The sequence below is a fragment of the Mustela nivalis genome (genome assembly GCF_964662115.1).
Source record: "Mustela nivalis genome assembly, chromosome: 1".
Classification (NCBI taxonomy): domain Eukaryota; kingdom Metazoa; phylum Chordata; class Mammalia; order Carnivora; family Mustelidae; genus Mustela; species Mustela nivalis.
The window spans coordinates 207,430,027-207,442,088 of record NC_139020.1 but is presented as its reverse complement, the minus strand read 5'-3'; the positions used below and the strand labels follow the sequence as shown (position 1 = coordinate 207,442,088).

The 12,062-nt window shown below is 55.3% G+C and overlaps 2 protein-coding genes across 3 annotated transcripts; both read right to left on the bottom strand.

Moving 5' to 3' along the window:
* Positions 1 to 24: 24 nt before the first annotated feature.
* Positions 25 to 2,585, bottom strand: DNASE2 (deoxyribonuclease 2, lysosomal). The gene is made up of 6 exons (XM_082730291.1): positions 2,210 to 2,585; positions 1,913 to 2,090; positions 1,745 to 1,823; positions 1,273 to 1,437; positions 986 to 1,183; positions 25 to 579 (listed from the first exon to the last, which is right to left on the bottom strand). Exons 1-6 carry the CDS (start codon positions 2,302 to 2,304, stop codon positions 215 to 217), a joined length of 1,080 nt encoding a protein of 359 aa, XP_082586417.1. The 5' UTR covers positions 2,305 to 2,585; the 3' UTR covers positions 25 to 214.
* Positions 2,586 to 3,234: 649 nt separating this feature from the next.
* On the bottom strand, positions 3,235 to 7,008 carry KLF1 (KLF transcription factor 1). 2 transcript variants are annotated; one of them, XM_082730267.1, is made up of 3 exons: positions 6,828 to 7,008; positions 5,105 to 5,987; positions 3,235 to 3,924 (listed from the first exon to the last, which is right to left on the bottom strand). In XM_082730267.1, the coding sequence occupies exons 1-3, from the start codon at positions 6,912 to 6,914 to the stop codon at positions 3,749 to 3,751; spliced, it is 1,146 nt and encodes a 381-aa protein (XP_082586393.1). In that variant the 5' UTR covers positions 6,915 to 7,008; the 3' UTR covers positions 3,235 to 3,748. The 2 variants fall into 2 exon arrangements, with proteins under 2 accessions (XP_082586393.1, XP_082586394.1); XM_082730268.1 differs by having other exon boundaries at positions 5,105 to 5,939; positions 6,828 to 7,003.
* Positions 7,009 to 12,062: the final 5,054 nt, after the last annotated feature.

Genomic DNA, 12,062 nt, shown 5'->3' with positions numbered 1-12,062 from the left:
TGATGAAAAAGGTTAATAGCCCCGTCCACAAATTTCCTTTTATTTTTCAACAGTCCTAACAGTCCTGAATCACGTATTGTGATTCTCATTTGGCAGATGAGTAAATAGAGTCACAAGTTAAGGCACATAATTAAGCTCACACAGTTAGGCATTAAACTGGGGATCAAGCTGAAGTCCCAAGAGGCTTCTGAGCCTTAGCTCTTATGTGCTCTGCTCAGATTCCTGGAGAGAAGGTTTTCTTCTCCCCACAGGGCTTGCAGGCCTTCACCAGAGGCTGGAAGGCCTTCCACAGGGCTGGCAGCTGGGCACATAATGTGCCGCCACCCCGCTTCTCCTCTCTGAGGTTACGATTCATGTCACCCACACAGGTCCAGGGCACTGCTGGGGCTACACACCACTTGGAGTGGTCTTCTGTGGCATTGAAGGCCGGCCCAGCTGGCCCAGGGAAAGCTATCTGGGTCACGTCGAACACCTGCTGGAGCCTGGAGCAGTTGGAGGGTAGGATGCCAGGAGAGTTTTGCCAGAATTGGACCTGCAAGTTACTGCCAAGGGCTTCTGCCAACCAGCCAGAATACAGGTCTGTGGAGGATGGAAAAAGGGCATGGACAGGGTCAGGGTCATTGCTAGGACCACTTCCCCTTTCTGAGCTCAGTTTCTTCAGTTGTCAATTCCTGGAGACACAAGGAATGACAACATTAAAACAGCCCTTACCAAATGCTTTATAGGCATCACTTCATAACAATCTGTTAAAGTAGATACCAGTGTCCCCATTTCTCAGATGGGTTAAACTAGGGCTCTGGTTAAATCACACATCACATAGCCAGAAACCAATATGTGAACCCTGGTCTGTTAGTTGTCTACCTCTCATTGATTTTGGCCGTCAGAGTCCTAGTCCTTATTATTCCTAACCTGCCCTTAGCCATGGACACACCAGGCACCCCCTCTGCAGAAAAAGAGCTTTGCAATCCTCAACTTCAGGACTCACCATCTCCAAATTTTCCAAATTTGGCAAAGCTCTGAAATGTGTCCCCTGCCTTGGATGTGAGCGTTACACTGCTGTTCCAGGGGCCGTGGGGAACGTGGTGGCCCTCGACCACATCTTCCAGATAGGGGACTTTCTGAGCGAAGGTGGCATCTAGCTTGTGGTCATACACTAGGGGGTAGGTGTAGGTCAGCTGTCTGCCTGGAGGGCAAAGGTAGAGAAAATGAGGGACTGTTCCACATTCTGGCCTCGGAATCAGGGATTCACTTTGCCTCCCTCTCCACACTCACCAATCTTCCCAAACTGAGTGAGGGGAAAAGACACACAGAGCAGGGTCTGCCCGTAGGTTCGGGCGCTAGAAGGCCAGCTGTATGCAGCAGAGCAGGCAGGTGGTGGGAAGTGAGGAACACTGTGGACCAGCCAGAAGCCCCCTTCTTGGTCCAGGAGCAGCACACCTGAACCAGAAGACAGGGGTCAGGAAGACTGCTTTTGCATCCCCAAAAGCACGTGTGCCACCAGGAACACCCTCCGTTTGCAGGGGACCTGGAGAAGGTGTGGGCAGTGTCAAAACCACTGCTGAGCTTAGTTTCTGCAGCTGTTAATTCTTGCAGTCAAGAAGAAAAACAATATAATAAGGAAGCAGATGTTCAGAGTCTGACAGAGCACCCCCTCCACCACCCCATCCCTGGGCAGGGCAGGGGTTAGCTGGGGAAAATGCATAGGAACACCAGAGCCCTTCCCCAGCCCCAACCCGGGACTCACCCTTTGTGTGCCCTCGGCTAGACCAGTTCTGAACCCTGCTGGAGTTAGGTGGCTGGTCATTGTATAGCAGGAAGGCGAGCTGAGGGGAGATGGATGGGGCAACTTGAAATTCCCCCCCAAGCTGGGTCTTAGAGTCTTATTCCAGGTTCAGCCCAGGCCCTCCTTCACCTGGCTGGCGTTCCGGTACAGCGGCAGCAAGCTGCGGCCCACGGCCCCCGCCGAGCTGTTGATTAATCCCGCGCCGTCGCGCCAGCCCCCTGAGTCCTTATCCATGTACTTGTATCGCAGTCCGCTCTGCGCTGCATCCCCGGGCCCGCTCTGGGCTGGCAGCTTGTAGACAACGAACCTTAGAGTTGAGGAATGGGAGAAATGGAAGGAGGGGAAGACGGGGAACCCCAGGCTCCACGCAATTGCGGAGCAGCCCCCAGGCCCACCCCGGGCGACGGTCGGCGCCTGCGCACTTACCAGTCCACAGGCTGCCCCGAGTCCCCATAGCAGGTCAGGGTCCTTACAGGGACCCATAGCAGTGCGGCCAGGAGCAGCGGGCTCAGCATGGCCATGCCCTTGGGTAGAGGAATCTCTGTTAAGGCCCGGAACGCCAGGTCACGAGCTGGGCCGGGCCGGCCCCTAGACGACTTTCAGTTCCTCAGACAGGCGTGGGAACCCCAGCCGGAACCTCACGAGGATGGAGACTGCCCGCGAGACAGAGAAGCTGAGATTTGAGTCAGTTCTGGGCCTCCGGGGGCGGGGCTTCCTTTCGGACGGTCACTCCCCTTAGGCACCGCCTCCCGATTCCGGGAGACTCAACTCTAGATATACTCCACCCACCGGTCAGGCTCAGGCCACGCCTTCCACGGCCACAGGGTTCCCCACTCCCCCGCCTTCGACTCCTTTCCCGGCCAATCATAGCTCATATCCTTCTGCTAGGCCCCGCCTCCGTCTCTTTCTACTGTGGTTAGTCTCAAACCGCTCTTCGCCGCTAGTACCGCGCAGCTCCGGCTCCTGGGTCAAAAGCGGTCTTGGGTTTTTTTTTTTTTTCCTTTTCTGTCTTACAACCTGAGGTCTACCTCTTGTGACCTTTGCTCTTTTAAGGGGCGCTTGTGCTCCTGGTCCTCCCCATTTTCATTCCACATGTTTTCCTGGGGCCCGCCTGAGCTAGCTATTCGAGGGTATAGTTTGTGCTTGCTTCGGCAGCACCTGTATTCAAGGGAGTATTTTGGATCGGGTCACGGTGGAGGGTGATGGGGCTCTGGGGCCGGGCTGAAGGCTGAGGGGAGGAAGACGGTCCCAATGAATGTACCTGGGGTTCAAGGCAGGAGACAAGGTCTATTTAGGCTAAACTTGGGGTGTGGTGGGGAGGGGAGGCAAAGCCTCCAGTGCTAAGAGGGGTCTCTGAAGTTTACATGATTTTGTGAAAGTGTGTATGGCCCCCAATCTCACCCCTGAGAGTAAAACTTCCTCCCAACCTCCAGCATCCAAAACCCACAAAGTCAGGCCATCGCTGAAAGCCTTTATCTGGAAGCGGCATTGGTACAGGACCCATCACCATTCACAGCAGATCCAGCCACTATCCCGGGCTTCATTAGCCACGTTGTGAAGCCCCCCCTACTAGGCCCAGAGTCTCCGGGAACCTTCACCCCACAGCCACTCCCACTGCCCAGGGCTTCTTGTAAGCTGGTCTGAGGGTCCAGCTCTCAGAGGGTCCATCTCTCTGTCCGAAATGTCTGAGTGTCCAACTGAGTCGTTTATCTGAAGATCTGTCTCTGTCTCGCTGTATCTGTGGGACCATTGGATGTCTCCGTGTAGCTCCTGCGACTGAGGACGTGTGGGACCTTTGGTTGGAGGCTCCCCAGGTCTGTCTATGGGCCATTCCTTGATCTTTGGGTGGATCTGTGGGGTCGCGCAAATCCAGGAGAGGGTCCATCTGAGGGAAAACCACCCTGCGTGGATCTGCTCTTGTTCCATCCCCAACCCCCAGGAAGGGTCCACATGTTGGGGTGGGTCTCAAAGATGACGCTTCATGTGCAGGGCCAGGTGATCCGAGCGTGAAAAAGCGCGCGGGCAGAGCTGGCAGCGGAAAGGGCGCTGTCCAGTGTGCTTCCGGTAGTGGCGGGTCAGTTCGTCTGAGCGCGCGAACCTCCAGCCACAGCCGTCCCACGTGCAGGCGTAGGGCTTCTCCCCTGGGGAGGGTGGATGGGGGATGTGGAAGCCTTGAGCATCCCTGTCTGCCCCACCCCTCCCCCCGCTGCCTCTGCCTCTGGTGCACTTCTTTGCTCAGCCTTGGTCGGTTCTAGGATGAGGCAAGGGAGGCGCTCACTCTCAGGGCAAGGCCCTGATTCTGCACCCACGTCCGGCCTCTGCGACCTCGACCCTTCTTCTGTACCTGCACTTGGCGCCAAACCCATTCTCATTTCCTGGACCCAAGTCATGTTCCCTACTCCATTGGCTTCTTTCCTGTTCCCTATTATCCTGCCTCTGAGTCCAAAAGCCATTTTCACCTTCGTCCTTTGGTTTGGCTCCCTGTGTTCCAGCCCCTCCCTTGTAGGACCCTCCAGCTGCTGCCCAGTTCTGCCCCCCGCCCCTCAACCTGCCCTGGCCTTGGCCCTAGAGCCTCGAAATCCAGGCCATGTTCCAGGTAATTGTTCTCTCCCTATGCTACTCCTGGCCTCTCCACCTGCGTCTCTGCACGGCACTGCACACAAGGCTCTACCCTCTCTGGGCACTCCTAAATTTAGGACTCACCCTTCCTCCTCCCCGCAACCTCTATTCCACAGCCCCGCCCCCGTCTTAGGATCCCTGGGACCCGGCTTCTCCTCCCATGCCCACCCTCCTTTCCCAGCTATTCCCTCTATCCTTCTGGACCTGCCTCCGCATTTGGGCTCGGGAAACTGACTCTGGCCCTGCCTCTCCTCCTGCGTGCCGCCATGCCCCCAACAGTCTGGCTCCGCCTCCCTGGCAAGCAACCCTTGCTTTATACTCTTGGCCCCTAATTCGGCTTTCCGCTTGCCCCGCTCCTGAACCCTCTGTCTTTGACTCCGCGCTTAGCATTATAAGCTCCGCAGTCCCTCCTCTGTCACCGGTCAGGCTTTCTGCTCTTTAGCCCTTCGGCTGCCCAGGTCTTAGTCCGTCTGTTCCCTGAAACGCTCCTCAGGTTCCCCAGGCTGTCTCTTTGCCCCCACCCTCCTCCCGCAATGCTGCCTTTCGGGCTCCCGAGGTCCTAGACTGGCTCCCAGCTCCCTCTGCCCTGCCCGTGGCTCCGAAATTCTGCTTTAGTTCCGCCACCTGCTCGGGTTTCCCAGCTCCCCAGCCACTCGCGGCTCCTGAGACCCATCCTCCAGCCCCCGTGTCCCGCTCCCTCACCTGTGTGCGTACGCAGATGAGCCTTTAGGTGTGAGCTCTTGGTGTAGCTCTTCCCACAGCCCGGGTGCGTGCACGTGTGCGCCGCCTGCCTCTTGCGCGCCCACGATCGCCGGCTGCGTTTGGAGGGCGCGGCGTCGGCGATCCCTCCGGGGTCTCCTGCCGTTCCCCGGAGTCCCGCACCCGCCGTCCCGGGTCCCAGACAACTCAAGAAAGAAGGGGGTGATGTGGGACCGGGCGCGGGCGCCGGGAGCCCGCGGAAGAGCTGGAAGTGCCCTTGGTACTGCGGCACCGGGTACAGCGCTGGGTACCCGGACAGCAGCCCGTAGGGGGCGCCTGGCGCCGTGGGCATTGAAAGCCCGGTCCTCGAGAAGTAGCTACTGGCGGAGCCCGCACCTGGCCCGGGGTACACCGGCTGCAGCGGGAGTGCCTTGGGCTCGGGAGCTGGGCCCAGGGATGAGCCCACGAAGGCATCCGGGGCCGGGGCTCTTGGGGCCGGGCGTGCCCAGCCCGGGTGCTCCTCGGGACCCAAGAGCCCAGCCACCAGCCCTGGGCCGCCCACGTACGGGCTGGGAGTCTCGGGTGGCAGCGGCGGCGGAGGGAATTGCACCCCGGAGCACTCGCCTGGGGCCAAAGCGCAGGTTTGGGGCGCGCCGCCGGGCTCTGGGCACGAGAAATTGGTGAGAAGGAGATCCAGATCCCAGGCGGTGGCCGAGTCCCTCTCGTGGTCTTCGTCCTCCCTGGGTGCGTCCTGCGACTCTGGCCTCACGTGGAGGGGCAGCCCGGTGGGATCAGGGGGTCCGGGACCCAAGTCCTGCACCTCCTCAGAGCGCCACCACTGGGGAGGGAGCCGGTAGCGTGAGGCTTCGGGGGACACCAGGGTACCCTGTCCAGAGATGGAGAGGGCTGGATGCCCTGATAGGGGCAGGCTGGCCAGAGGCTCTGGGAAGGGGTCTTGTTTGCTTGTCTGTCATGTCAGTCTGTCCCCCTCCCTTACACTGCACACTCCCGCCAGCCCCCTCCAAGTCCAGGGACAGAGGTCTATGGGTCTGGCTGGAGACCCAAGATAAGACTGACATTATCTGGAGCCACACTCAGGCATGGGGGAAAGGGTGGCAGAGTTAGGCATGGAAGGCTGGGTGAGGGGCAGCCTTGCCTCAGTTTCCCCCAGACCCTCCCTCTCCTTCCCTGACCCCCCCCCCCAAAATTAATTCCCAAGATTAAATTCCTGCATTGCTGTTTCCCCCTGGTATCTGGGGTTGTCTTACTGTGGACTGCTGCACTGTTCAGCTTCAAAGCTCAGGGCTTTCTTTCTTTCTTTCTTTCTTTCTTTCTTTCTTTAAGTAAGCTCTATGCCCAACATGGGGCTTGAACTCACAACCCTGAGATCAAGAGTTGCACATTCTACCTACTCAGCCAGTCAGGTGCCCCTCCAAGCCTCAGTTTTATATGACAAAAATAGGTCCTTAGACCAAGTTCAGAGCCCTGGCCTGGACTGAGGACCCCCAGTCTTAGCTAAGATTCAGAGCAAGAGGGAGACTAGACCCTGCAAGCTCTAACCACAGCCCAGGACCCAGCCCACCCACCTACACCCCACCTGGCCCCTCCCAAGCTCTAACCACAGCCCAGGACCCAGCCCACCCACCTACACCCCACCTGGCCCCTCCCAAGCTCTAACCACAGCCCAGGACCCCAGGCCACCCACCTACACCCGACCTGGACCCACCTTGAGAAAGTCCTCCTGTGTGTCGGGGAAGGGGCCCAGGGTGGTCAGGGTGCTGATGGAGGGCAAGGCGGTCTCAGCTGCGGCCATGGCTGGCTGGTGCCGACCCTGGGCCTCAGGCCTCCTCTCCCTCCGTGGCCTCGTGGGCTCTGAGACACCAATGGCCCCTTGGAGGGCTCCTCTCTGCCCTCAGCTGATTGGCTGAAGCCCCTGATAAGAGGCAGGCAAGGCGGGGGTCACTGTTTCTGGGGAAGAGACCTCATCTCAGCCTGTTTAGGGGCTGGGCCTTAAGGACTGACCCTGGATCTAAAGCCAAGTCAAGTTCAGGGGCTGGGGGCTCAGAAGTTGAGGGTTCAGGTGTTGGGTAAAGTGAGGCACTAAGTCTCCACGAAAGGAGAGACTAAGGGGTTCCTCTTAGTTACCTTCTTATAGAAGGGGTGATAGACAGAATGGGGATCCTGGGAAGGGACTTGGAGACCCCATTTGCTGTGACTGGGGCCCTGTAGCTCTCCCCCTCCCCAGTAAACAGCAGCGACCATGTTGATGGCGGGACTTGGCATGAAGTCCCTGCCAAGCCAAGCATTATCAGACGCCCCAGATGTTGGAGGCTGCTATCAGGTGGGGGCCCAGAACAGCCGAAGCTCTGTTCCCGGTGAGTGGGAGGGTTGGGGGCTGGGGCTTCACATTGGGTTGGTTTGAAATTGCCTGGATTGTGAGTTCCCAGGGTCTGAGTCCAGCACCGGGAGGAGCCCCTCCCAATCCACTGCTGCTGTTGACCATGGACCCTCTGGGTGGTGCTGGGAGGAGTCAGGCCCTGTGGAGGGGGAGGCTGCCATGACCACAGTTGCTCCAGTGTGATGGGGCTGGGGCAGGGGAAGTGACCCCCTCTGCTGGGTGAAATAAGATGGTGGGATCAGGCCACAGGAAGTACCTGATGATAAGCAGGAGACCCTTAGCAACCCCTGCTCTGGGTCTGGCTGCTGTTTGATTGCTGCCCCGCACGGGGGAGGAATCCAAGCCTCTACATAGGGACCTCCACTGTTGTGCCCTGGGAGTCCAGGTGGATGCTATGGACACATCATAGACACCTAGTTCACGGTCACATCCACACACAACTGGTGGTTACACAGTGACCCAGATTCCTGGTCCCCCAGTCACACAGACCATATAGTCCCTGTACATGGAATTGCGTGTCTGCATATCATGTAGACCAGGCACAGATACCCAATTTCCAGACACAAAAACACAGCTATACACCACATTGGTTACACAGTGATATAGTCACACAGTCTCTCAGACATAAAATTCACAATCACACAGATGGATACTGACACAATCACACACTGCTCCAGAAACACACAGCAACATACAACTACTCACACACACACAGCTACACATCAGACACAACCATTCACGGAACCATATGAAACCTACAACCTGACATATTCACGCCCCCTGTCACTGTCACAGTTTGTCACTGGTCACACGATTGCATAGTTACCAATGCCCAACCGTAGGGGGCAGAGCCAGTCAAAGACAGACAACCCTGCCAACACGGAATCAAACACTCCAATAGAGAAAAACACACAACCCTGCACAGGCACATGTCATCACAGACGCACAAGTCGCAAAAGTTGCACATTTCACAAAAAGGCAAAATATTATCCTGGGCCACAAGGGGAGGGGGAAGCAAGTAATACAGAAGCCAGCTCACGCACCAACTATGAGAGCCACAGAGAGAGAAAGTGGAACCCCGTAAACTGCTGGGGGGAATGGAAAATGTAGCTACTGCGGGAAAGTCTGATGATTCTTCCAAAAGTTAAATAACCAAAAAGTTGGACGAGAGTTACCATATGACCCAGCAATTGCACTCTTAGGTATATACATCAAATAATTGAAAATGGTATTCAGGGGATGCCTGGGGGGCTCAGTCGGTTAAGTGACTACCTTGGGTCAGGTCATGATCCCGGGGTACTGGGATCGAGTCCCACATCGGGCTCCCTGCTCAGGGGGGATCCTGCTTCTTCCTCTCTCTCTGCCTGCCACTCCCCTGCTTGTGCGCTCTCTCTCTGATCAATAAATAGATAAAATCTTTAAAAAAAGGCATTCAAATGAATACTTGTACACTATGTTCAAAGCAGCATTAGTTACAATAGTTAAGATGTAGAAACACCCCGGATGTCCACAAACAGATAAATGGATAAACAAAATGTGGTCTGTCCATACAGTGAAATATCTTTCAGCCATAAAAAGGAATGACATTTGCCGCTTCCAGTCGGCGACGAGAGAAGAATTAGGCACAAACAAGTCAGCTGCAAAAGACTGGGAGCAGGGGACAACAGTCGAAAAGGACTGTAGCCCCGAGCAACTCTACAGTCTCACTTTTATTGGATAGAAACAATAGCCAACAGAAGGACTGATGAAGGTCAAACGTTAATCCCGTCTTGCACACAAGCAAGAAGGAGGATAAAGTTTATAGTTAATCAAGCACATTCATGGGGCGCCTGGGTGGCTCGGTGGGTTGGGCCGCTGCCTTCGGCTCAGGTCATGATCTCAGGGTCCTGGGATCGAGTCCTGCATCGGGCTCTCTGCTCAGCAGGGAGCCTGCTTCCTCCTCTCTCTCTCTCTGCCTGCCTCTCAGTGTACTTATAATTTCTCTCTGTCAAATAAATAAATAAAATCTTTAAAAAAATTTATAAAAAAAAAATCAAGCACATTCAAAGGACTCATCTAACTAACAACGAGCACTTCTGGGAAGAGAAAGGAGCGACAAGGGAAAAGGGAAGCAGGCGGTTTTCGTTCCACCCTGAGCTGACTGGGGCGTTCCTGGGTGCTCGGCTTCCCTGAAGCAGGCGGCGTTCCGCCCTGGGCAGGCCGGGCATCCCCAGCTGCCCAGCTTCACGGTCGTACATCGTCCTTCTCCCCAAAGACCTGTTTTCAGTATATGTATTTCTTAAGGCCATATCTTTTTTTTTTTTTTTTTTTTTTTTTTTTTTATTTTAAAGATTTTTATTTATTTATTTGACAAGCAGAGATCACAAGTAGGCAGAGAGGCAGGGGGAGAGAGAGAGAGAGAGAGAGAGAGAGAGAGAAGCAGGCTTCCTGCGGAGCAGGGAGCCCGATGCGGGGCTCGATCCCAGGACCCTGAGATCATGACCCGAGCCGAAGGCAGCAGCCCAAACCACTGAGCCACCCAGGCGCCCCTCTTAAGGCCATATCTAAATGTACTTGGCAACTAGTAAAATCCTCCAGGGGTTACAGTTTAAGTAACAAATTGTTCCGAGGGGCAGCAGCAGACATTCAATATATAATCATGTGGGTGAACCTCAAAAACATGCTAAGTGGAAGAAGTCCGTCACAAACAATCACACATATGAGTCCATTTAATATCCGGGCAAATCCATGCAGACCAAAAGATTAGTGGTTGCCAGAAGCAGGGGGAGGAGGAATGGGGAGTGACCGCTAATGGGTACAGGGTCTCCTTTTGGGGTGAGGGAAATGTTCTGGAACTAGATAGAGGTGGTGGTTGCTCAGCATTGTGAATGCTAAATGCCTGTGAATTGTTCACTTTAAAATGGTTCGTTTATGTTTTGTGAATTTTGCCCCAGTAAAATAAAATGACGGGAATTAGTGGGTTGCTAGAGAAGAAAGCAGAGTCTCTCTTGGGGAGAGATCTCCTTGGTTTGGGACGAGGCACTAAACAGGCCTGTGTGGCTCTAAAATGGGAGGCAAGAAGATAAGAGTCCAGAGAGAGGGAGGCATTTGGCTGGAAGCATTTGTCCCCTAGGAGCCTGTGGTCTGGAGGCATGACAGACATCCCGGGGTGTCAAGGCCCGAACCCCAGTTTGGGTTTCCCGGTACAGATACTGACATCACGCTCTGACACTTACACCAGCTTCAGGGTGGGGAGATTTGGGGAAAGGAAGGGAGTGGGGGAGAGAGGCCACTGGCTATGGGAGAAGAGAGGTGACCAGAAGAATGAGAGCCATGCAGAATCAGGGGCATTTCAGGGTGTTGATGGACTCCCTATGGGGTGAGGAGGAGGGCTCAAACGGGTTTTTATGAAGGTTAAGGGCAAGAAGGGCCCAGCAAGTGGGAGGATCTAGGGATACCCAGGCCCCAGGCACTTGGGGACAGGCAGCCCAGTGACCACATTCAGAAGACAATCCCACTGTTACTCCCATCACACTCATTCGGAGATGGTGTGTGAGGTAGAACATGATATACACAGTTAGTCAGAATGTTGATATGGGGAGACGAGTTCCTGGTGGGCAGGGACTGGCTCGGCCTGGAAACCAGGCTAGATCCCAATACTCATCCCTGCTCCGCACTTGGCCTACTGAAACCTTGAGCAAGATCATTCTGCTTTCTGGGCCTTACTGTCCCCACCTGGGAAACGGCCATGTCATGCTAGATATGTGCCTTTTAGATATGGAGATGGTCAAGCCCAGAGCACCCAGATTCAAATGCACATCACACAAATGCTCGTCAAAGTGACCTAGGTGAGCCTAGCCACTCACTCAGGCATATACTCATCACACTCACAGTCCAGTTCAAGTGCACATAGACCAAAACACACTGATACAAGGAGGCACACAACCACACAGACATACACACAAATATCCAGTCATGTTGTCACAAAAATAATAGCCACACCTAGAGAGAAAACCATCAGAGCACAGAGTCATACATACAGACAGATGATCACACGGAATACCAATATACAAGCTTACAACTACACACAACTACAAGAAACCACAAAGACATTCAGGCACACAGCCAGAGCCAGTTACAGTGGCATACAACCGGCCACAGTCAACCGCCCCACAACGTCGTACACCGCATACAGATACATAGCCAGTCCGGCACCATCACACACGGAGATACAAGAAGCAACAGCTCACGGAAATCACCCCAAGTCACACACACGATCGCTCATGGCTACACGTGCTTCCTAGGACGGACTGGCAGGTAGGTTGGGCTGCGATCGCCCACAGGAGCCCGCCTCTCCACCTGCTCCCCATAGCAGCCATTAGAGGAGAGACATCAAGGTCTGACCTCCTGGCTCCCAGGACTCATTTTTCTGGTGCCTCGGTTTCCTCGTTTAATCCCAGAACCCTTTGGCACACGGCCCCTGCAACTGACCAATCAAGAGTGGGCCGAGCCCCCTCCTAGGGCCAATCAGAACAGGAACACAGCTGGCCAATTGGCTTGGCGCACTCACCTTCCGCCCCTTCC